General features: G+C 51.5%; 1 protein-coding gene across 1 annotated transcript; it reads left to right on the forward strand.

The window, feature by feature from the left end:
• Positions 1-1,273: 1,273 nt before the first annotated feature.
• Positions 1,274-25,415, forward strand: pard6gb (par-6 family cell polarity regulator gamma b). The gene is made up of 3 exons (XM_023812054.2): positions 1,274-1,600; positions 5,776-5,998; positions 21,916-25,415. Exons 1-3 carry the CDS (start codon positions 1,529-1,531, stop codon positions 22,866-22,868), a joined length of 1,248 nt encoding a protein of 415 aa, XP_023667822.1. The 5' UTR covers positions 1,274-1,528; the 3' UTR covers positions 22,869-25,415.
• The last annotated feature ends 339 nt before the right edge of the window (positions 25,416-25,754 follow it).

The following is a 25,754-nucleotide window of genomic DNA, read 5'->3' on the forward strand; positions in this document are numbered from 1 at the left end:
CGCTACACATCATCAATGAGTTGTTACATCGTGACATTCACGGCTAACATTGCTGCAGCAAACACCGTTAGCTGACCATTTGAATGTATAATAGTTACATAAAGTTTCAAAAACATTAATATCTGCATATGTGTTTTGTATGTATTGTGAGGTTTTCAAATGGCACCTACCCGCAAATTTGGTTCTCACAAAGCCCCTGGATGGGACAAATGTTCTGAAAGACCCAATTAAGGGACATGTTGTGGTATGGTGTGTATAATCATGCGAGTACCACAAAAAAGCAGTAACGGGGACACTGCCTCTTTAAAAGCCAAATGATTAATGCTGATATTTAAACTGGTATACACGATATAGGAGTGCTGTCCCAATCCACCTTGGCCCCAGGGCCGGAAAGAAGGAGACACCAGCATAGAAGTGGAGTATTTTATATTTTTCCAGTTCCCAAAGTCCAGGATGTGTTGAACATCTAGCCAGTTGGCCTGGATTGGGAGAGTGTTTCTATGTCTATCTATGTTGTATATCTCAGGGCATTTTGAAAAACGTTGATTTTCATCCAGTGTTTCATCGAGCGGGAACACTATCTTGCAACCTTATACATAGTGAGCCATAAAGTGTACTTCAGGGGTGCAGGTGCAGCCTGCAGTAACACCGACAGCCCACTTGGCGGCGATGTAACGTAACAAACCTTGAAAGTCCATATCAAATACATGGTATGATTTATTAAATAACAAAAATATATATTAGCGTGGCGGAGATAACTTTTTAGCTGCTGTTGTCATTAACGTTAGTTAAGGACTGTCGAAAAGCACTAATCGTCAAAAAGGCCTGAAAGAAAGACGGGTTACTTTCTTGTAAGAAAAACAGCATCTCATTGCGGGGTGTGATATTATCACTCTAAACCGGGGTGACATTGCAAACATTTACATACAACCCCACGTCTCCCTTTCCAGAAGCTCCACTATTCAACACTCTGATATAGACCATCTTAGAAGCTGTGAGTGTCTGTTATTTTAACTTATCGACTGGAAAATGCAAATAAAACACACTTCGCGCGCTGTACACCGCGCCGATCTCGCATAAGGCACATGCTGACATGCGGGGCTTTTTAGGGGGGTTGGAGCCCCACTTTGAGTCCCGCACTGAAGCGCCCCGTCGGGATCGCGTCCTCTGGCGCAGCGGAGGACCCACTACTCTGCACCCCGCCGTCCCATCCCATCGCGTCCCGTCCCGTTCCGTCCCATCCCATCCCAGGCTGGATCGGGGCAGCCCTCTCCCGGCGGATCGGTGATGTCATTGCAAACTTCACCACCCGCTCCCCCATCCACAGGCGGCGGGTTCAGCTCGTTTTTTTTTGTGCCGTTCTGCCGAAGATTACAGCGCCCTGGACTGGAGTCGGACGGATTTTAGGAATACCGAGAGTACTGCTTTGATAAACTTCTCTCTTTTTGTGGATAGATTGGCGACTCCCCTTATTTTTGGTGTCGGAGAGGGCGACGGGCGACCCAGAGACAGTGAAAAGGGAGTGAAAATGAATCGGAGTTTTAATAAATCGCAGTCCTTGCGGTACTTGGACTGTAATGCGGTTGAAGTTAAGAGCAAGGTAAGTTTACCACGAGTAGCGGCTTATATCGAGTGATCCGGCATTCAGATGTTTTGTACTGCTATTTCAACTTTGTCATCTGCTATTTTAGTTTGTTGGTGGGGCGACCGTGTAGAGATTTTCAGATGTCGCTCATAGCTCATGCTAGCAGAGGCAGCTTTAAAAAGCGGATTAATGAGATCAAAACGCAGCATTAGTCAAAAGTACGGACAGAAACCACGTTTACCGCAGTGAAAACTAACGAACTTGCTCATACGATTTCGGGAGGTCTGGGTATTTTTAAGGCAGTAAACTTTATGAGAATTCCATTGTATAGGTAGTGTAAGAGTGTGAGAATCGATTAAACTTGTGCTTTTTTTTTTTGGAAAGTCAAGATGCGTCGGAGCAGAGCAGAAGCCCTGCGTGTATTTTCTGCGGAATGCATGAGTTTGGGCTAAGTCGCGCGCCAGCTTGGGAAAACTCAAGGTCCATCTCTGCTGCTAATGTTTTTCCTGAACTCCCACGATTTTCCTGAAAAACTGGAAATGCACCAGACGCGCAGGGCTCCGGCTGAAACACGCGCTGTATGCCAGCCATCCTCGCGGTACATTATTCGTCACAGAAAAACAGTTATGCAGCAATTGTTTTACTCTGGTTTACTCAGTTTGGGGGACGTAAAATTAGGCTCCCAGTGGGGAAATCTGCCCCCTCCCAATCTGTCGCCCATGAACAATGTGATAGCCACCCCGATCTTTACCTCTAAAAACTTAAGGTGTACTTCCTTTACAAAGCAAAAGCGTTAAGTTTAGACTTTCGGATGCATGTGTTGGACGTGCAATAGGCGGACATTTTAGTAGTTTCCCCATGCAAAAGCACCGTCGCTTCATTGCAGTCTTTGCTTGCTGGTTTTGCTGTAAAACGGTGTATTTGGGGTAGAGCTGAGTATCAGATGAACAGCCCGGTGCTTGGCGTGTTTGAAGGGGTTATTATACAGGCGTGACATGCCTTGGTTGCAGTTCCCTCTGGGTGAGTATATGCCATAGCCATAATTTAACTGACAGCCCGGTGTCCGTTGTCCGGCTCTTGAGAGACCTTTCAGAAGTAACTTTGTAACTAATATGAAGGAGCTCGTGTAAGAGCAAGTAAATGTAACTTTTTCTCAATTATTGTCCTAAAGTGAGCCTGTTTTGCCTCTTAGTTCAGAAAAAAGCAGATAGCTTAACTATAAAGCTCTACTTTCTGTATTTCTCCAAGAAGCACATCTCTACTGGAGCCACTTTACTCTCTCTGTACACTACAGACGTTTTCTGTAGATTTGTATGAATGCTTCGCTCAACCACCTTTCTTATATAAAAGGCGTTAAATTGGTTAAAATGCCAATTCTGATAGAGAATTGGGCTGGGGAATCAAGGTTGAGAAGGCAAACATTACACGGAATGGAAACTCAGGTTTTGAAGCCATAACTGAAGACTTAAAAAGTTAAAAAAAAGTTTAAAACAAGATAACGGTGAATCGAGTCGACACCTGAAGTGAGGCTCGGAAACAGCTGACTAAGGACATTCCCTCACTTTGGCATGATGCTCTCTGGGTCTCCTGAGCACTGTGATCACAGCCAGATTCCCCTGCTGTAGTGACAGCCAGTTATATAAGTGGCTTTCTCCTGATCTGTTTAAGGGAGACGCTGGGTGCCTCTCCGTGTGAAGGGCTACTGTTTTGTCTGTTGTGATTGTGTTTTGTGACCTGCCACATGGATGTGTCTGCCTCGGTGTTTGTCCCTGGGCTGTGCTGCAGGCAGGGGCGCCGCTAGCAATTTTGGGCCCTATGACAAAATATGAGGTTGGGCCCCCCTACGGTAACTTATTATTAATAAAGCAGATCTCTGGGGGGCCCTAAAGGGCGTGGGCCCTTAGAATTGTCCCAACTTTCCCCCCCTTAGCGGCGCCCCTGGCTGCAGGTGTGATGTCAGTGTAAGGAAGCATGCAGCTATGGTGAGCTCAGAGTCCGTGATGCAGGAGTGTTTAAGGGCATTTTGAGATGTTGTGATGCCCCTCGGTCTATCCGGCGCTGCCTAGGAATAGCTCTCGCAGTCTTCTTACACAATGCAGTTTGGCACCAATTAGTCTGTCAAATGCTTTACTCCCCCCCCCCCCCCCCATCTCCATGACAACACAGATCCATGTTTTTTTTTCACCCCCACACCCCCTTATATTTCCACTTGAATGTAGAGTGTTTGCAGATTAAGGATAGTTTTCAAGGCAGCTGTCAAGGTGTAAGACGAAAAGTTCACATTTGAAAGAATAAAGATGTGGAGCGCAGGCTTTCTGTTGCCGCATGCCTGCCTGAACCTGCCGGTGTTACTGCAGCCTGCCGCATGCTGTCATTGCAGGGCCTGTATCTGAGGAGAGAGAGACTTGTTGTAACCATGTTGAAACTTGACTTCTGGTATTCAGTGGCACCTGAATAGCTTGGGCTGGAAATTGGAACAGAACTGATCTGAATCCTGGTATGCAATGGCGCCTGAGGGAGGGGAATAGAAATTGGAAAGGAATAGAATTGACCTGAACGGTGACGCCTAATGGCCCTGAATTTGATTTGTGTTCGCTAGTAGTGGTTATGGCTTCTATGTTATTTTGGCTGCAGTGGGCCGATGCAGTAGTAGTTCAAGGACGACTTGAAATGTAAACCTGTTCATAAAATAAACTCAGACTGAAGTTTTTTTCCCCTATTATTATTTACTGAAATAGTTTGGAATGACACAGTATTCACTGTTAAGTTCTGCAGATGGGGTAATTCATAAAGGTCATTCTGTTTAAAAAAGAAAAGTCCTGTTTGATTATGAACAAGGTCTTTGTACTTGTTTTTCTTAAAGTCCATGAATTTGTTCTAATTCCTCGTGTTTTTCACATCTTCAAGGGGAGGGAGCAGGTCTGGGACGCCGTCGGGACCTTGTCTTTGTTTTTCCGCTTTCTGTGTTACTGTAAGCTGAAACCTGAGGCCGGCTCTGCGTGGAAGAGTGCCAGAGGTCGAAGACCGCACAGACACGGGTCCGGTCCGGACGTCGGCTCAAACCCTCCCCCCGAAACTGCAGCGTGCCGTACCGACTCGATGCCAGGAACGGCCATCTCTCGCCGGCCCGGCCGTGTTTATTTAACGGTTTTTCCTGATCCCAGCTACTGCTCATGTGCGATAATGTGGTCGGAGTCGTGTTGCCACGAGAACAATAATGCATTATTCCCCAACCCGATCGTAAGCGGAGCGGGCCGAAGCCCCGGCGTCTCCTGAGGACCGAGGCACCTCTGCGTTTGTCCCTTCGGCTTTCGGGATGCCGTCTGAGGGTTCTGTACAGAGTAGCGAGTGCGGTGTGTGTTTGCACGCATGTGTGCCCCCCCCCCCCAGCCCTGGCACGTTGCTGACATTTCTTCTCATAAAGGCTCGCTGTTTTCCACCGGGGCGGGCCTGTCGTTTTCGGGGCACGGCGGGGGGTAATCACCCCGAGCCGCCCCATGCGCAAATTACCAGCGTAATAATGTGCTGTTTCTATTGTGAGAACAAAGTCGACCCTGTCCTCTGCCACCACCCCCATCCCCCCCCCCCCCCCCCTCTCCTTCTCCCGCACGGCTCCAGGTCGGTTGTATCTGTTTATAGTGCGACACTCGCATTATTCTGCGTGCCGACTTTGCCGGTCAGGTTCCCGTGGTGAGAGAAGGTGACAGCTAGTGCGTAGCTGGCCGTCGATGTGCCCTCTGCCTACCCCCCCCCCCCCCCCCACCCTTATGTCTCCCCTTTGCCTCAGACGTGAGCTTCCTCTCAGCCTCAGCTGAGGCTGAACGCGGGTGGATTTTGCCTTTTCGTGCTTTTCACTCTGCCAGGTTTCTCTCTTGTGGTGTGGTCGACTGTTTACAGGAAACGGTTGTCTGTAAATAAATGATGCAGAAGTTGAGTGAGGGGCTCTGAGGTTTGCTGTGGACAGCTGGCAGCGTGTGTGATGAGAAGATGCCTCCAGCTGTGGTCAGCCGACCCATATCCTTCGGGTTTGGAGGCCAGGAGCTGTTTTTTTTTTCCCCTAAATCCCTTGTTTAGACAATATCGTCTCCTTCGCAGTTTCACCCTGACCCTCTGCAGTCTGTGAGACTTGGCTCACCAGTCCGGATTTCCAAGAGTCACCCGTAACATCCGACACCTTCTCTCCTCCACAGTATGGGGCAGAATTCCGGAGGTTTTCCGTGGACCGGCAGAAGCCGGGGAAGTTTGACGAGTTTTACAAGCTCATCCTGCACATCCATCGGATCGCCAGCATGGAGGTGATGATCGGGTATGCCGACGTGCACGGAGACCTCCTGCCCATCAACAACGACGACAACTTCTGCAAGGCTGTGACGTCCGCTCACCCCCTGCTCCGGATCTTCATCCAGAGACAAGGTGAGGTCTCCTTAAGAAACGCTTAATTCCGGTTCTGGCCTATCCTCTCTGTTTGGTCGGTAGGACCAGTAGGGCCCCTTCAAAGACTTCTCATCCTGGCTAAAACAAAGGCTCGTTGCTGACAGAACTATTTCTATGAGTTGTTTTGTTAATAATCCAGGAATATTGTGATTCCGTACGACAGCTGACGGCTCTGTTATGCGCGTGTCGAAATTCTGTGGTGGCGCCCCCTGCAGTTAGGCGAGACACTTTACCTACGCGGCCTCCGCAAGGACATGCAGTGGATTATCTGGCCCACGTACGCCAGGTCATCCCCCTCTGCACCCCCCTGCAGTGATAGCTCCGTCCTGTTTGTGTTTCATTCATCTCCCACCTGCCCCAAAGCGGCATGGGCTCGTCTGGCCGTAGATAATGGGCCTCGGGGGAAGGGGGGGGGAGTGGTGCTTCCGAATGGAAGCCCAGTAGCTTTAATCTCCAGGCGCATGAATGAGAGCTTCTGACAGGAAGTCGCCCGTGGTCCTAGCTGGCCTTCGCAAGGGGAAGTGCGGATCTAATCGAGGTCAGCGGCGGATTCGTTTATGGCTGAGCTGTTTCATCCCCATGGCCTGGCGGAAGCCTGAGTCGCCCCCCTTTTTGGGGCATTTTTTTTTTTTTACATTTCCTACATCTTCCTGTTTATCCCCCGGGACAAGCGCCTCCCTGAGCCGGTGTGGAGAACTCCAGGCCGCTAACGGGAAGAAAAGCCGCGTGAAAAGCATTCCGGGGTCGACCCCGCAGCGTGCGGTCAGGGTGGGCTGGTGAACTATTCGCGGTTAGTGTGCCTGGGTGCCGGACGCAGAGGATGGCTGTGTGTGTGTGTGTGTGTGTTTTTTCCCTCAGCGTTGAGTAACAGAAACATGAGCTTCTTGGGAGGGAGAGCGCTTGCCGTGGAGCAGCGGTAATCGCGCTGTCCTGAAGAGGAATGCTGTTTATTTTACTGTTACATTTGCACTATTAATTTTTTTTTTTTGGAGCTCATATTCAGTTCAGTTAAAAACAAAACCGGCCGCCATCAGAGGGCTGATTTTAAAAGTCGTTCTAAAAGGCCGGACCAGCTAACCACATCTTTTCAGGAATGTTCTTAAGGGATCCAGTAACATTAGCAGAAGGGAGTTCGGCGGGACGCCGGCACGCGGGGAATGAGGACCCGCTGCTGCCCCTGAAGGAAGACACTGGAATGTAACCTTACCTCAGAGAGACTGCTCATGTGCGTTTGACATCTCTCCCAGAATTCTGTGTAATTTGTGGAATGAGGGTCATGGCTTTCTTTGCTTTGGGACTGTGAATGCGCTTCGAAGCGGAGGCAGTCGGTGCCCCGGTGCATCTTGGGAAGTCCTCTTGATCCTTGTCTGTCACCGTCATGCAGGGGTACTGGGCTTTTAAAGGCCTTCGTAGATGTTTGGCCCCATCTGTTCCCCATGGTACTGGGCAGGTCCCAGCTCGGGGGGAGGGGGAATGCCCTGGGATACTCTAAACCAGCCAGCCAGCCAGCCAGCAGTGCCCCCTACAGTGCAGGAGGCCTTTTCACACTCCGTTACACCCCTGAGGTCTGGCTTAAGCGTTCACACTCTCTGCAGGCTGAGTAACGCTCACACTTTCCTTGTTCTTAAGAATCCCAGCACCGCCCAACTATACCTGACTTATGTCCCGCCCAGATCAGAGGCGGTCCCTGGCGGGTATCGGGCCCGTCGGCAGGCTGGCCTGGGCCCGCCGCATGCTGTCATCTTCCTTTCCCTGGCACTTACGGGGTTAAAAGGCAGGTCGGTCGAGTAGAGAGGCCGTACCTTTCTCAAGCCCCCGTCCCTGATGGGAAATGCCTCACACTTGTCTGTCCTGGGGTAGCTCTCTGGCATCCTGCCCTCTAGTATTTACACTCCTTTATAAGCGTAAACGCTTGTTTAGGGGTATTTTTCATGTCACTGTTTTGTTTTTTTTAGCATTTTACTTTGTTAGCTGTGTTTCTCTTCTCCTCTCGAAGCTCTTGTATTGTTGTTGTTGTTGTTGTTGTTGTTGTAGGACTTTTTTCTGTTCTCCAGTCAAATAAAAAAAGAAAGAAACGGAAGTCGATGTTGAGGCCCATGCTGTGGATAGGCGAGGACAGTCTGGCAGCAAGTGCTGGGTTCCTGTGCAGGACGGCGCCCCCCCCCCCCCCCCCCAAAGGGGGACTCTGTGTGATGGTGTCGGATAGTCTTTAGCGCTTAGCTGTTAGCTTCCAGCTTTGCCGATGAGATGGTCTTGCGGGAGGGGAACCGGAACCATGGCTGCTCCAGATCGTCTTGCCTGCGGGTCTCATTCTGCCACTTTCCCTCCCAGCCCTGGCTTAAAGTCTCACAGCAGCATTGTGGTTTGTCACCACAACACACTAGCAAGCAGGGGGGGGGGGTAGCTGTGTAGGGGTTCCATGGGGTTTGATACACCCAGAGCCATTGACTACACATTGATAGATATGCATCATGAGCCATTTCCACTCCTGGTAGCCAGTAACTCAAACCATCCTTTCTTTAACTTGTATGAGTTGCTTGTTTTAGTAAAACCTTTAATAACTAATGGTGAATAAACAAGCCGACGAGATGGAGGACATCAGATAAGCTTGGAAGATTGTGGGAAGGCACAGGATCACAGAGAGTAAAGATTAACGAGGGTACCCTCCGTGGATAAATGTGCAAATCTCCTGCTATCAGGTGTTGAAGGCCTAGCCTGTTAGTCTAAGGGTATGTCTGCACTAATACGTTTTCGTTTAGTAACGCAGTTTTTATTTTTTTTACCGCATTTTCCCCAGAAGCAGAGAAATTTCAGTGCTAATTAATCGTTCTGTAAATGCATTAGTGCGGGCGCCCATAAATGTGAAAAACTTTGTTATGCCTACATCAGTGAGCTCTGATTGGTTTGTACTTGGCTCGTGACCCTTTCCTGATTAGCTCTCTTCATTTCAATGTCTCTTTTCCTAATTGGTTATTCTTCATAGGAATGAAGTTGTATTTTTCAGTGCTGGTCAAAACATTATTGTGGATGCAGATCTTTTCTTTTGGAATTTCAATGCATTAGTACAGACATAGCCTAAATGTAGCTGTGTTGTCAGTACTGTGAGACCTCTTCACGAGGAATAGTCCCTTAGTGTAAATGTAACAGGCTGTTCCTCACGAGGACGTCTCACGGTGAAGGTGTGATTTTGGTACTGTGAGACCTCTTCACGAGGTTTAGCCGTAAGATTTCAGATGTAGACGTTAGTGCAGGCGGTGGGGGGTAGGGTGGGGTAATGCGTGCACTGGGGGCTGCCCTTCTGCCCCAGCTCAGATTTCTCAGGCCTCGCACTGGGGTGGGGGGGGGGGAGATGCTGCCAGATGTTCTCCTCCTGCGTTTTCAGTCATGCGGTCCTGCTTGGGTTTCTAGTAGCCTAGTTTGGCCCATGTGCATGTAGGGGCTTGGATGGGGGTGGGGCGGTGGGGGAGGATGTCATGTCTTTGCTATACCCACAGCCAGTAGGCATTGTCCACCAGAGAGGATTGTTCTCTAAATTGAAGCGGAGATGCGTTTAACATGAGGATCTGCTGGAGGTCTCATTCACCTGCACTGATCTTATGTGGCCCTTAATCTCCATCGTGTCAGGTCTATAAAACACAAATAATTGACTGGCAGCTAAACAGGGATCATTTATAGTGTTGCCTGGATTTTGGTCAGGCATTACAGTGGGCACCTAGTGTAGTTTTGAGGACCCTCCAACAAACTTGAACGGAGAATGACTGAATCTCGGCTAGGCACCGCCTCCGGAGCGGCCCGGTGACTGTTTCCCTGCATCAACCTGATGCGTCTTTACGCTGGGGATTTCTGCGTCAGGATTTACGTTTTTCCACAGCCATTGAGAAAGCGATCCTACCCGGATCTTCAATGGCATTCCTCCGCCATAACCCTAACCCGTCCCACATGTTATCCTTGGAGGAGAACTTGCCCTCATAAATTTGGCTCTCCCTTCACGTTCATTTTCTTAAATCCTAAATAGCCACGTCTCTCTGGGGGGCGTTTGACTTTATGACGCCAATTTGCTGACTTTGTTTCATGAAAACCAAAGGCCAATTAACAAAACAGTTACCCCCTGCTTCCCCCCCCCACCCTCCGCATCCCACATACCAGGCTTTGGACAAGTAGCTTTTGCTTAACGCCACACGGTTACATTCTCACTCGCTCTTCCTGGCCGCCGAGGCAGCGGCCGGCAGCTGGGAGGGAGCTGCAGAGCTGCACATCTGGCCAGCTGTTTGCCACAGCCGAGCCGCACCGTTTGCCAGGCTGCTGCGTGACGGCCCAGACATCCAGTTAGCCAATGACAGGATGAGGGCGGCCATCTTTGGGCCGAGAAGGTCTCCGCGGGGCCAAACCGAGGCTGCGTCTGTCTGTACAGGGCCTGCCTATGTGTCTGCGTGTACGCTTCGGAGGGGGGGGGGAATTCCCCTCTCGTCACAGTGCGAAATTGCATCCTCCAGTTTACACGAGGTCATTAGCAGGCTGTAAATCCAGCAGACCGGTACTTATGGGCTGGACAGAATGTCAATAGTGTTTGACCTCAACTTTATTTTTAGCGTTCTAGGTGGCTTGTTGGCGTCCACCTTGCTGCCTGTCTTTTTGCCTCACTGTCCTTTGCGACCCCGCAGTATATCAGTCACTGTTTTGTTTTTTTAGCATTTTACTTTGTTAGTATTTTTTTTTATTATTTATTGACTTTCCCAGCACACGTGACACATTTCCAGTTCCCTCCAGATAGTTTAAAATTCCCTCTATCTTTCCAATATTTCCTCACCCCCCCCCTATCTGGCAGTCGCCAGCGCTCGCTTGTCACCCCGACTTGCCTGGGGAGTCCGTGAGAGCGACTGGGCGGGTCCTGCAGGTGCCTTCCAGATGCCTCCGCTCACGGGCGGCGCCTGTGATTGGCTCGCCGGAGGGAAATCGGCCAACCGGGCGGCTGATGTGAGGTCCTCGCCAACCTCTGCCCTTCCTTGGCCCCGCCCCCTTTTGCTCCTAGAAGGGGTTTACCGTGTATAACGGTGTACTTGTGGGGTGGGGGGGGGGGGGTGATCGAAACCCGAGGAAAGAGGAAGCGCCTGAGCACCGCCCCATCCGGCTGACAGTGCTGCCGGCTGGCTGTTAATTTGCTGTTTCTTACGTGATAAAACGGCTTTCATTGGCGTCGGCCGCCGCAGGCTCAGGGGGCGGGGCTTACACTGGGTGACGTGTTCAGCTCAAACAAGCATCTCGGCTATTCGCCGGAGCGCGAGGGACGTGGTCGCGGGGGGGGGGGGGGGGGGTTCGTTGTCCTGTCCTCCCCCCGTGCACCAGGGATTGTGTTTTGATTTCATTAAGCTTGTTTGTTGTGCTTGGAGAGTGCTGAGCTGCTGGATGGGCTCTCCCACTCCCCTTTGCGGACCTGTGGCCTGCACTGCGAAGCGGGGTTACTGGCTTACTGGGGTAACTTGTCGGATCGCAGTACAGCCCCCTGGTCCCTCCTCCTTTCTCTCCAGCACCAATGGCTTCCCCGGACCTGCCGAGGTGTGCAGCTCACTCGTTTTTTTAATTCTTTGTTGTTTTGTTCTTTGCTTTATTGTTCCTCAGCCCAGTTTGGGGGGGGGCTGGGCTTCCCACATGTGTGCCCCCTGGCCAGGCAGTTCCGCAGCCAGGGCTGGGAAGCGGGTGACCCGGCCCGTCCTGATCTGTGGCCTGGCTGTCCCGTGAGGACGGCCTCTGCTTGTTTTCTGTGCTGTGGTTCCGGTGTTTTCTGGGTCACATGAGTACAGCTGACTGGGGTAAAGAAAGGGGGGGGGAGAGATATGCCCTCTGCAGTTATAAATACCCTGCATGCTCCCCCACCCCCCTTACCAGGTGGCGCCCCCTATCTGCCGCTGTGGTTACCTATCTGGTGCATAAGGCATCAGGAGCCCAGCAGCCCAGACGACATGAGTCAGCGCCAGTGGGTCAGACTGCTGTACACAGGCAGGCGCCCACCCGCCCCCCAGACCCCGCCCCCCAGACCCCGCCGGAGGGGGCGGACCCGGTGCTGCCGCTGATACTGCATGTTCTGTTCAGTTAATGCGATCGCTCCTGCGGCCCGGGCATGACCAGGCGTGTGCCTCTGCTGACACCATCCTCCCGTGTGCACGCAAACCGGCGCCCCCACGCCTCTGCCAGCCGCGTGAACGCCACTGCATGGGGGCTGGGGGGCACACAGAGGTTCAGCGGGTGTGTGACGGCTGGAAAGCAGGGGCCCGACTCTGACCCGTGCCTGTGTGCAGCTCAAGGTCACATGGGGCACTAAGGGTTTCTCCTCTATCTTTAAAAGTTTGTTTGTGTCATCTAGTTGTGTCACCTTTCATCCGTCATCTGTCTGTCAGTGAAGCTTGGGCTTTGATATAGATTGTGTTGTATGTACACGTGCTCTCTCTCTCTCTCTCTCTCTCTCTCTCTCTCTTTCTCTCTCGTCTCTCTCACACGCTCACGCACACACTCCCATGTAGCAGTGAAAGCCACTACCTGGCCAGGCCCTCTGCCTGTCACCCGAACTGTCCCCCCCCCCCCCCCCCCCCCGCACCACACCCCGTGGCCCCTCCCAGAAGACGTGGAGGATGCGACTGGCATTTAGTTGCATTTAAAAGGGATATCGTTTCCAGTATTGCCTTTAATTACATTGATGTAAAGGGACCAGATAGCACAGTAAGACACTACGGTAATATTTATGCTTATTTAATGTGTTGCTTTGCAAATGTTATACCTTCATTAGACTGGTTAAGTGTCTTGATAAATCACTCCCTGTCAAACTAACCTCTCTAAGCACTCCTGGTTTAAAGGGTAATTTCTGTACAGAGGAAGAAAGTCAATCTAGCATAGGGTGTGGTAAGGCACAGGTATAAAGATCCTAAATATATATTTTAAAAGCAGATATGATTGGCATTAATGGGCTTCCCTGCTGCCATTAGCCACGCTGCTCGCAAACAGCCAGTTAACTACCAGTCAAAATGCCTAAGATTAGCAATAACCTTAAATAACTGAATTCTGCTGGCTGCGGTACAGTCTACTTTTGATGAAACAGCTTTGTTTTGCTTGTTTTATTACCCGTTTGCTGTAAAAACAATAAAAGCACGGGCGCCTCATCACTGAGTGCTGAGGATGATTAGCTAGCAGTTTGCTCACCGTTTGCTGAGGTTGGGGGTCAGGTTACGGTCGTCGGCCCCATCGGGGCCCCCCTGTCCCCGCCCTGGCTGGACCCCGCCCCGGCCGGACCCCGACCTGGCCACACTGCCTGCTTCTGGGCCCGGCGTGGGAGCGGGCAGCATGCCGCTCTGTAAACACGCCGGCAGTTATTTTGAGCGTTGGTAATTACAGGGGAGCAGTCCGCGTCCGATGCAGGCTTCAGCATCCTGCGGGCGGGGGCTCTGGGTGGGCCACACATCTTAGTGCCACTTGGAGGTACGAGGCGTATGAGCATGTGGGGGGGGGGGTAACATATGGAGATTCTCATAAAGTGCAATCAAAGAAAGTAAGAATATTAATTTAAATGTAAAAAGAACTTAAGGCAATGTAAGCCGTTAACGGACTAGAGCCGTATCCAGCTTCAGCCCCCCCCCCCATGTTCAGACCGCCTCCCACGTCCTGCTTTCTGTCGCGTCATACCAAACTAGGTGGGGGAGGGACCTTGTCTCTGTACTTTTCGCTGGTAGCGTAACAGAAAAACAGTTATTCGGGACTGTTTTGTTTGTTTGTTCGAGCATTACTGGCATTTTCCAGAAAGATATGTGGCAACAAACGTGCAAGACAAGCCTGTAGGAAACTTCAGTGACGTCACATATTCTGTAGGCCAGTTTCGAAAGAATCAGTAGATTTTGCCTGGGGGTAGAATTTGGAAACCAGTGTCCCCATTTTCTAGCCCGATGGCCTGTTACCTGGAAACGTGGTTGTGTCACAAGACTGACTGAGCGAGAGCTTTGATTGGCTGAGCTTCGAGCGAGTCACAGCTCTTCAAAGTGCCTTCCCCGCAGCCTTGCCGTGAGCTGATCGAATGGGGCCACTTCGGACAGACCTGATCAACCACATTACTGCATGGCGGTTTCTGTGGTCATTATTTAGCACGTTAAATGTTTCAATAAATGTGTAAGATGTCACGTAGCGGTATCTCTGTGCCCTCCTGGTTCCCCGCGAGGGTCCTTATCGGGGGTGGCCATCAGCGTGCCTGTTTACTTTGCATCCCCCGTGAATCCGCAGTGTTTCCAGAATCGGAAATAATTTGATCATCGTTTAGGAACTGTTATTTACTTCATCCAGTTACCCTGCTGATCTTAGGCTACGCTGACCACACTACTGCCCCCCCCCTCTCTGGGGCAGCCGTAAATTGCCCGTCTGTCAAAACTGCAACCTAGGTGACCGAGACGCAGATTTTCCTTGAGGTTTGACGTCGTCCCATGCAGTTTTTACCCAGAATGGCGTATGCGTTGGGGTCCGAAGACCTATTTAACTACTTTGTGTTTTGGGAAAACAATTTTGAGTGCAAAGTGTTTGACAAACGACCCTTAATGAGCAGCATGGCCTCTGTGCATGACGCTGCCGGTTTGCTAAGACGGTCTGAAGGTCTTCGCAGCAAGGAGTGGCTTAGCTGCAGTAAACTTGTTGACCTGCTGACTTATTCAAAGGAGCAGAGCTAAAGTAACCGGTATTTTCTCAATAAAAGGGCCGCAGATGTCAGGCTTGGCTGACAACGACACTCACCGATCCTGTTCGCGGTTGGGAAAGACTTACCAGCTGACACAGGTGGACTGGTTAGCTAGACTGGTTAGCCAGACTGGTTAGTCTGCCCCCTGGACATTCATCTGCCATTCATCTGCTACAGCTTTGGAGAAGAGTCTTCTATCCCTCCGTGACTTCTGCAAACGCCCATCTTTTGCTCGTTTGATCCCAGCGTCTCTGCGTTGTCCTATTTGTGTCGTCATGCATATACGATTCGCACACCTGCAGTGCCCTACCGCTTAAGGCTGCTTACGTTCATCTTCTTCCTTCCCGCCGTTTCCTGCCTTCAGCATCTTCCTTCCAGGTTCGGACGCCCGAGCAGGACCCACCAGGGGGGTCTGGGTGATGTCGTCCCGTCTCCTGAGTTTCGGGTTTTGCTACCTAACATAAATGGGTCGAGCCTTTAAGGGAATTGTATACCGCCCGTGCGGGCCCCTGAATGGCAAGAGTCGCCATTGTTATTTCAGAACGTGTTAGACATAAGCATGTGTCAATACACACGCACCGTGTGAGGAGGTATGGTGTCCAGGCAAAACAGACGTTTCGTCTAATCGCACATCTGGAATGGTATGTTCTTTTGAGAGCACCTCGCCTACGTGGCATATGGGTGGCAGCCTCACGCCCCTCACCCGTTCAGCTACTCGCTGTGCCGCCAATCAAGCATCACGCCGCCCCCACAACACCCTTATCTCTCCGCGATCGCCTCGCGCCGCTCATGTAGCCCTGAGACAGGGGATGGCGTGTGAATCTCCGCAGGTAGACAAGGCGCATGACATCAGCCTGAATCAGCGCCAGAGCGTGAGCGACATGGAAAGACCGGCTCCGCGCCACGCCACGCCGCGCGGCTACGCCACCGGCGCACGCCCAGAGCGTGATGGGAAACGTTACTCAGCTGGACGTGTTGGCGCAGAGTCCCGCATTTTTGCAGGGCAGCTGCTGCCCTTATTGTTTTATTTTGGTAGTTATTACGACTTTTATTATCATTTTTAACAAGACATGATATTCTAGTAATACAAGATATGAAATGAAAGAAACTGTGATCCAGTCTAGAATGACAATCTTGGCAAAGGTTCAAAGGGGTTGGTTCCCAGGAGCCCCCCCGCCCCCCAGCTGTTACTCTTGTTCGGAGGGATATATGGGGGAGGGGATGGGGGGAGGTGGTCAGAGCCTCAACGGCCAGGCTAGGGGAGAGAACACACTTCAGGGAGGTCAGGGCAGGTCAGGTGATATGGGCAAGGCGGTGCGGGGGGGGGGAGCCACTTACGATCCCGGCAGAGGGCGTGGGCAGGTAGCGCTTCGAGCGCCAGTCCAGGCCTGTCGGGGCCTGTGCCACGGTTGCCCAATTCACAGATCGTTTGGTGTTTACCCACGCCACCAGCTCTTGTTTCGTTTTCTCCTCAACGTCGCCGCTGTTTTTGAGACGCCGTGCCGCGTGACTCCACCGGATGGTCGCCTCTCGTCACCCGGGCGGCCCTGGCAGCGGAGAGGCCGGCTGCTCAGGCCGCCGTGTGCCTCGAGCCCCGGTCACCGTAAACGTCCCCCATGTCACCGGCTGCCCCCTCGCGGTGACCCGGCACCGTGTAATCGGAGGCCCCTCTCAGCGACCACAGGACACTTTAGATGCCGCAAACCACGGAGTGGGACGGAATGCCGCCGCTCTGCCGAGGGGTTCATCCCGACGGCTGTCCCTGTGCGTCTGTAATTACAGGCCCCGTGTGGCGTCTGCAGCGCCCCCGCCTGGTGCGCGGCAGGTGCCGGGCCGGTGAGGTGTGGCCCGGCTCTTTACAGAGGCCATGTTTTCCTTGCCAGCCGTTTCCCAGAACAAGCCTGTGGACGGCATCTGCTTTTAGTGTTTAGACGCTATTTGTAAACATGGCCTCTCCTTCTAAATGTATTTACTTGCTGCAATCTCACTGAAAGATTGCACTTACAGTTCTTTTTTGGTGATTATTTGGTGACTATTTTTTTGCAGAACTTGAGTCTCTGATTGGCTGTGTCAGGCTGTTGCCATAGCAATAAAGAGTCAATGCAATTGGCCCGTGCCCCACCCCTCCTCTCTGGACAGGGTTCTGTGCTGGAGAGAAGCCCTGCCGACTCTGGGCTGGGGGTCCGAACCTTGACCCCAGAGGCTGGTCTTGTAGGTGGCTGAAGGACTGTCTTTGATTTATGAGTGTTTTAAGGTAACCATAATCCCATTTAGGAGGGTACATTGCGTATGGTTTGTGTGGTCCAGAATGTTCTGGAACTGCATTATCTGCTGTTCTGTTTGCAGCTGTAAACCCATGGAAAGCAGTATCCTGCCCTCTAGTCTTTTTGTGGCCCACGTTTGATAACAAACAGATCTTCTGAATGGGGCTGCATAAAAAATTGTGTTTTTCAGATCCCCCCCCCCCCCCCCCACGTCCCTAATGCCCATCGCCCACTCCCATCTACAGCGACTCACTCGCATTCGTTCATGTGTTCCCCAAACGATGTGGTTCCCACTATCGCCACCTGGCCTGTTGGATCGGTCCCGTCTGCAGGTTCCATCATTGTTAAACCTAACCAGATAAATCCTGCGCACGGCCATCTGTAGCTTCCGAGCACCACGGTCCAGCCAGACACGGTTGTTTTGGCCCTTAAGTGTAAATCAAAAATAATCACAAACAAGCAAGCAGACTGGGTCACGCAAATACAAGGCACTTCTCTGGAAGGTGGTCTGGCTCTGCAGCAGACGGGCCGCGTTTGACCCAAGCAGTGTGTGTGTGTGTCCGTTTGTGGCTGCCCAGGGTATTTTTGTGCCTCCTGACTGTCATTCAGTGTAAACAAGCTTCTCCCTAAGTGCTGTGTTTGACGTCCATTTGTTTTTCGGGACTTTTTGCGGCCAGTCGCAGAGCTATTTTAGCGGCGAGCGGCATGAATATTCATGCTCGGCGAGCGTTTGGCGTCGCTCCCGTTTCCTGTGCCAGAGACGGAATTCCTGGCGGCGCTGGTCCGCGAGGCGTCCACATTTGGAGCCCCAGCCTGCACTCCGCCCAGAACGTTGCGTCTCCTCGACCCAGGGGTCACCTGACGGATCTGGAAGCGCGGCAAAGCACCGACCTGCGGGATGGAGGATTCTGTTAAGGTCCAGAAGGTGACACGGCGGAACCGTAAGGTGTGGAGGGGGGTGGAGACGGGGCCCGTCGCAGGCGCAGCGCTTCCTCCCAGCAGCACGGACGCCTTGAATGCTTCCAGATGTGATCCGTGCCGCTAATGGGGGGGGGGGGGGGTGGAAATGCAGAGCAAGCACATCCAGGGCCGGCTGGCCGGCAGGAAGCCAGGAGCGCCCCCCTTCCGCGCTCCGAGGCCTGCCAAGCCCCCTACCGCAGCATCTGCCTGCATCACTGCACACGCCAGCCCCTCCGTACGTGTGACGAGTCCAGGATATGTGACCGGAGGGCTCCTTTTAACACGTCCGAGGCAGGAAATGAAAGGCGGTCACTTGTCACGGCCGCGTCTTCTGGATAATGCCGGAAGCTTCCAGGCTGGGCCAAAGCAGGCAGCCACCTGGTAAACGAGGGCGATCAGAAGGGCTGTTTGGGGCCACGCCTCAGAGTTATGGCTTCGCTGGCAGGGCCACTCGTCAGCTCCTGCCCTCGGGGGTGTCGTCACCAGTGTACACCCCCCCCCTCGGTCCCTGGCAGTTTGGGTCTGACACGTGAGATCCACCCCTAGAAAACAGGGAGGGTAGTGAGAGAGGACAGAGAGCCGCTGTCTCCTTTTCAGACAGCGGGTATTTATCCGTGGCTCCGCTATTGTGTGAGACACTCACAGATGAATAATTAACGTCCCCCTCGCACACGCTGCCCGCACCCCTGTGTTTTGTCTTACAAAGAGCCCATGGAACTGTACTCACGGCTCTGAATACGTTTCCTTTTTATTCCTTGCCTGAAACAACACAAAGGATGCTGCATAGCAAGCTAACGCTAATCTGTGTGTGATGTCAGGGTAGGTGACACCATGTCCCGTCCCCCCCCCCCCCACCACCAGGAACCAGCTCTACTGGGTCTTCAGGGTCAACGAGTACCTCCCTGACCCAGAACGGGCTCTGTCTCCTGAGCCCCTCCTCTGGACACCTGCCTGAGGGTATAGAGTGGGGGGTGTTGTGTGTGTAAGTGGTAGAGGTGATTTCACTGTCAGGGTACGCTAGCTTTAGTGTCCCAGAGAGCTGGGGTGCGCTAATGGGACACAGCGCAGAGGATTAGCCTCTTAGGCCTCTTTCGTACCAGTGACGTGTCGTACCAGTGCTGTTTGGCCCTGAAGCTTTTTATTGCTCCGTTTTTTTTTCCCACTATTTCTCTCTCAGAGAGTTTTAGCAGTTATTTTACACCAAATGGCCATAACTGATGCCAGATCAGCCCCTTTAATCAGCATCCAAACAGATGCGGCCCTGATCAGCGTCGTGCTAAGCTAACACTTTCCCTGCATGTATATCGTGATCGTGGCGGATGTCCCTCTGTCAACCCTTCAGGATACTGGCCAGCTGAAGAGGTTCTGTGTGCACCGGGTTGCTCTCTGGTCGCCGAGTTACGGGCTAGTGGCTCGCGTTGCTTACGGTGGACCGACTGATGGGCGCAGGCCCCGTCGGTTTTGTGGTGCTCTGACCCATGTGGCCTAACCTGACCCCTAGGGGGGCCACGTGCTTGACCTCGCATTCCAGCCCTGTGCACGCTCACGCACGCCTGGTGTGTCGGGTCTGTTCGCTCTTCTCTGTGCCCCGGTCTCCAGTCGGGGGGTGGGGTAGCACTGGCAGTCAATGAGAGGGAGGTGGGAGGCTTTACATTGAGCTCAGGCCCTGATTTAAACCCTCCGCACTGCTACTGCGCCTGCATGTTCACTATAATCTCTTGCTTGTTTTTAGTTCCTGTCGGTACGGCCCCTTTATCAGGGAACCGTTAAATTAACTTTGATCCGCAGGCTGGCGGAGCAGGATCACAGTGAATTTGAGGCACTAGAAACAGGTTAACTGTAAAAGTAAACAGCTGCCCCCCCCCCTTGCCAACAGGCCTGTTCCCAGGGTCTGAGAGGCTTAGGACCATTCCATTGGAGCGCTAAAATGGCCAGCCAGCCTTTGATCAGTCAGCTGGCATTTGCTTTCCCATCATGCCTTGCTGAGGTGGGGGGATTAGTGTGTCAGCACCCATCTGAATCAGACTGTAGCCTGGGCAGCTCCGGTGCTGTTTCCACACGTAACCACCAGGGGGCAAGCGCTCTCTGGACAGGGTCCCTGCCATCCATTGTATGCAAGAACTCGAGCGGAAACCCAATGGGGTCGGTGCAGCAGCGGCTCTGGGACGTGACCCATTTCGGTTCCGGGTCTCTGTACCGGGAGCAAGACGTCCACCCCATTAGGTGTATTCGGTTTCGGCCCGGGAGGCCTGGGCAGGGTACTGGCGGAGGGGTGCAGTGTGGCCCCCGAGAGCCGGAAATGTGTTTCTCATCAGCGACTCGCACTTGTGGCACAGATTTCAGCACGCAGTGAAAAACAGGCCTGGATCTAATCACAGCGATGGCGGTAAGGGCTGAGAGTGAAGGTGGGCAGGCCTTTGATGTCGCTCCGTGGAGGCCGTCTCTCTTGGTGGGATCCCGGCTTAGTGTAGCGGGCAATATGTGGCCCAGGACGCCTCCTGCCTTTTGTGTCCATTAGCCACGGTTCACGAAAAAAAAAACATCCCCTAATCTGAGGGAACTCCTTCCGGGGCGGCAGGCGGGCAGCCAACGCCGGCAAATGCTCCGTCTGTGAACCTTGTACTTGTCCATCCATGGATGAGCAGTGGGCCTCTGGGTGGGGGAGGTCATATGACCCCGAGTCGACAGCACTGACTAATCCCCGTCTCCATGGAGACGGCGGAAGACCCCTGGGGCCCGTGCTCCCGCGCTGTCTCTCGCATTGTTGCGCCCGGGCTTCCTCTGTGGCGGGATGAGGGTTGGATGAAAAGGTGGCGCTTGATGAGGGGCTGCGGGATTCAAAACAAAGTTTCCCGGCAACATAACATCTTGGGTTTCGTCTATGTGTCATGAGCCGAAGGAGGGAGGGTCACTGATGACCAGCTACTTGTTCTGCCGACGTACGGTTTACAACACTCCCCTGGAGCCGGGGTGTTTTCATGTGAGACACCGGGGAATGCCTGTAGGGCCTCTGTGAGCTCACCATTGACGGCAGGTCTACTTGAGTCACTGCAGACGGCATGTTGGCCTGAGTCAGCACGCATGGCTTCCCATGATTCAGCTTCAGGGCAAGTCCGAGCGTATCTCCAAAGTCAACCTAGGCTGGTTGTTTGCTCGTATTTCCTGCTACTGGGAATTCTGGAGGAACGGGGGGAAAATAATAGTAGTAGTTTTTATTTAGGTTTCTACAGGATGATCCAAACGTCATCTCATTGTGCAGTGACAAAGACATCTTGTAAATATGGGGTCTAAAAGGGACGGTGTAAAGAATGTTCCGGCTTAAAGGGATTCTATGAGTTTGGGCCATTTTGCTGAGACTGTGCTGTTGCATACTCAGCCTGTAGGGGGCGACTGTTCTTAAACAGATTATCTGCTGGCTTACACACAAGGGTGCCGTGGTCTAGGCCCCGCACAGGAACAGATGAGGGAGGCTCCCTGAGATCGAATAGCACGGCGGGGCTGGAATGTGCTGCTATTGCAGAAACTTGGCTGAAGAGCGATGGTGTTCGTTCTTCCTCCAGTCAGGCACATTTACACCCCAGCACCCCCACAGACCTGGCTGTAACGTGCTGACCACGTAAGCGTGTTTGGGCACAGAGTTGTCGTGCAGGGCTAGCGCCCTCTGGAGCTTTGTGCTTTGCACCAGGGTTCGAGTGTCCTCCTGCTCTTGTGACCAATTAGCCCTGTCCCCCTGCTGCTCATGAGTGAGCCCAACTCCCCATCATAATGCGTACCTGTCCCTCACTCTCTGAACCGGGTCCCTCAGTGGTGGGTCTCCACTGAGCCTCCCTCGGGGGTTCTGTCGACTCTGGATTCCAGGTACAGAAGGTCCACTTCCCCTGCCAGTGCATTTTTCCTTCAAAAAGGAATTTTCTGTGATTTTTGAACCATATCTGCATTAACATTTTTCCCTACTCCTTTTTGTGTTGCAGAGGAGGTCGACTATAGCAACTTCGGCACCAACACAATGACGCGGCGGAAGAAGGCCGTGGTGACGCTACGAAACGACGTCAACCGCAAGCGGCCGCAGATACGCATCGGGATGCCGCAGGACTTCCGGCCTGTGTCCTCCATCATCGACGTGGACATCCTGCCTGAGTCCCACCGCCGTGTGCGTCTGTACCGCCACGGCTCCGATAGGCCGCTGGGCTTCTACATCCGCGACGGCACCAGCGTCCGGGTCACGCCGCACGGCCTGGAGAAGGTTCCGGGCATCTTCATCTCTCGCATGGTTCCCGGGGGCCTGGCTGAAAGCACGGGCCTGCTGGCCGTCAACGACGAGGTGTTGGAAGTCAACGGCATAGAGGTGACGGGCAAGACGCTGGACCAGGTGACGGACATGATGATCGCCAACAGCCACAATCTGATCGTCACGGTGAAGCCGGTGAACCAGCGCAACAACGTAGTGCGCAGCAGCCGCAGCTCGGGCCAGTCCACGGACAGTAGTGGCTCAGCCGGCTACCCGGCGCCACCTCCTGGCTCCTTGGGGGCGCACGGGCTGGCCGGCGACGAGCTAGAGAGTGACGAGGAGTCTGACATCGTCATCGAGAGCAGCATCAAGCGCCCGTCGCGGCGCTCCAACGCCTCGGCCACCTCCCGCTCGCAGGCCGTGCAGCCGGCCCCCGCCACCGCCTCGCCCAGCACCCCCAAACGCCCCCCCTCGCTCATCTCCACGGCCTCCTTCCACTCTCAACCCAGCCTCAATGGTGTGCCGCACGCTAGCCCTTCCTTCAGGCTGCAAAGGGACCATGGCAGTAGCCCCGCCTTCCGGGAGAGCAACGGGAGCCTGCACAAAATCCTGAGCGCCATGCGCATAGACCCCCGGCACAGCCTGGCACTGCCCCCCGGTGGCGTTGAGGAGGACGGCACAGTTATCACTCTATAATGCTGGGCCCAACCCGCCCGGTCCAGGTCCAGGTCCGGGTGCACAGACTGACCTGCAAGGCCCGGAGTGGAACTGCGCACACCCCCACAGGCCTTCCAGCCCCTCTGATAGCCTAACCACCTATCCCCCCCCCCCAACATGATGCTGGAACTGTGTAGACTTCCGCCTTCCTTCAGTTTGATTTGCATTGTTTTTTTGTTTTGTTTTTGTGTTTTGATAGGAACCTTAACTGTTAAATGAGGAACGCCTTTTAATTTCCAATTAACACGGATGCATCTTGCTCTTTTTTCTAGCTCCAAATGGTAGCTGTATCTCAGTTTCCTCTCTGTAATTGGTTTTCGGGACCAACAATACGGTTATGTAAAGCTTTAATTTTTTTTAACCATTTTAACGATCCAAGAACCTATCGTGACTCTAGCAAGCCTTCCCTTCCAGGGATCCTTATTTTCAGCACAGTAGTTGTTTTAATGCAGGAACACAGCCTCTTATGTTATCATAAATTTGTCTTTCCGTTGGTTGCAATGAATCAGCCACGCTGTCGTCGGCAGGCTACACTAATGAATTCAACCAACTTTTCACATAGATGGAAGGCTGTCCTTTTTCACAAGCGCCTGTCACATTACTGTGCACTGGCCCTTTAAGAGTGCAGCCATCCTTTACTGCTTTCAGTAGCTGTCTGCACTGAGGGACAAATAGGTGCCATTGAGTCCATTACCTGCCTTATCTTATATCCTGGAAGTAAACACATTACCACTGTGGGTTAGCACAATGGGCTTGTTTGTGTTGCATTTTTCAGCGTTCTCGCAGCATAGTCTGGTGTCTTATCTGCTACCATGAAAAATGCATTTAGGAGGTGTAAGGTACATTTTAAACAGCTCCTTAAGCAACTGATGGAAAGGGATGCATTTCTAAGAAGCATAAATGTTATTTCCACGTGGACACAGAAGCTGGCCGCACGGACAGCAGGAATGCAGAGTGACTGATGCAGCGCATTAACTCCAGTGTAAAGAAAGGCGGGGCTCCCCGAACCCTTAACTGTTTAATTACGTTTATCTCACACCTGCACTTGAGATCCCAGAGCTGCCTTTCTACCAAGATTCCCTCTTTGATAATTCCCAGTCTAGAAGTGTAATCCGAAACACTGGAGGGCCTCTGTGTGTCCTCACTAATCCGATTGGGGGTGGGTTTTTTTCTCTAGGTGAAGTTTGGAACTCACTTTTCAAAAACAGTGTAGTTTTATTTGGTATGCCAATGTAGACGATCATGTCACATATGTGTTGACTGGTCACACTGTTGTGTGAGGGTCCACAGTCTGTTGTCCACATGTAAAATTTAAGTTCATGTAGATCTGTTAGTGAATACTGTGGTTTAGCTGATCTTATTAAAGTCAAATGAAGAAGGTACATTTTTAACAACTATTGCTGTAATGTACTGTTTTTATAGCTCATTCTTTTTTAGTATTCCCCAATTGTGTGAATTTGAATTGTCCTTTTTTGTTCAACGAAATATAGATTTGTTTTTATTTGCTTTTACTTTTTTGTTTTTATTTGAATTCTCAGACAAGGCTGATAAATTTCCTGTTTTTACAGTTGTATGTGAACTGAGCAGTCATCACCCCCCCGCCCTCCCCCCCCTTCAGCCCCGTGGATGTCATTTTCTTTTAGACAACACCACCTGCTGGTACGATGCGGTAATTATATTCAAATTCAGCCTCTGCTCGTGAGGAATTTTATGCTACTTTTAATTTATTATGAAAATCTCTGATTTTGCGGGAATGCTATTGTTCTTGTCTATTACTGCATGCATGCAATTCCAAGTGATCGACACAGGGAGTGACCTACATAAACAGTTGAATTTAGTACGATCATGTTTGGAAAGGTTTCATCTGATAGATGTACTGACCAGAAAAAAAAGATCATGAACACTAGCTGCAATATTTCTCTTAAAAGCACATGTAATAAGAGATAATGGCCTGCATACTTCATGTAGCAGGTGGTTCAAATATGCTTCAATCTGGCTAACCAGAGTGGGAGCCCAAACCAACGTGGGTGTAGATTTCCTTCCCACATACACCGCGCTTATCAAATGACATTTTCAGGTACCGTAATAGGCTAATTGAAATTCATTCCAAAATGTTCAGTCTGACAGACGTACTAGCTGAAATAGAGAGAGGGTGGTTTGATTAACTCTGCAGGAGCACTGCATAGCTGATCAAACTGCATAACTGGCTTTTTAAAAAGAAAATTTTAGCACGTGTCTCACATTTGACTGTATGTATAAAGAGATTTTTTGCACAAGTGTAAAATTCTTTATGTCCAACTCTCTTGAGTGTTTATTCCACTTGAGTTTACCAGTGTGTCAAAGTGCTTCTCCAGTACCCTTGTTGCATTGATAAATCCACGGTAAACATCACTTGAAACTCATTCCTCAGATTATACAGTAAATTTTAATTGTGTATGTGAATATTATTACTGTTGTTTTTCTTACTATGTATTAAACTTTTTTGTATTTTTAAAAGATGACTTAAAATAAAGAAATTAAAAGATGTTCTGTTGCGTGACTTTTTCAGTTTGGTAAACAAGGAATAACCACTTTTTAAATGCTGACTTTTAAATAAAACAGCTTTGAACAATATGACTGGAACAGTCTAACTGCCCCGTTACGCTGTACTGATAATTAAAAACACAAATAAATAAATATATTAAAATTAGCTTTATTGATTCCAAGGGAAACGTATGAACCACACAATATAATGATCTCTACGCAAGTTAAAAAAAAAAATATTCCGCTGTCAGGCTAGTAATTTACAGCTCTGCACTTAAGAATCAGAATCTTTTTTTATTCGCCAAGTACAGAGAAGTACAAGGAATTTCTTTTGGTGCGGGT

This window comes from Paramormyrops kingsleyae, chromosome 23 (genome assembly GCF_048594095.1).
Source record: "Paramormyrops kingsleyae isolate MSU_618 chromosome 23, PKINGS_0.4, whole genome shotgun sequence".
Taxonomy (NCBI): domain Eukaryota; kingdom Metazoa; phylum Chordata; class Actinopteri; order Osteoglossiformes; family Mormyridae; genus Paramormyrops; species Paramormyrops kingsleyae.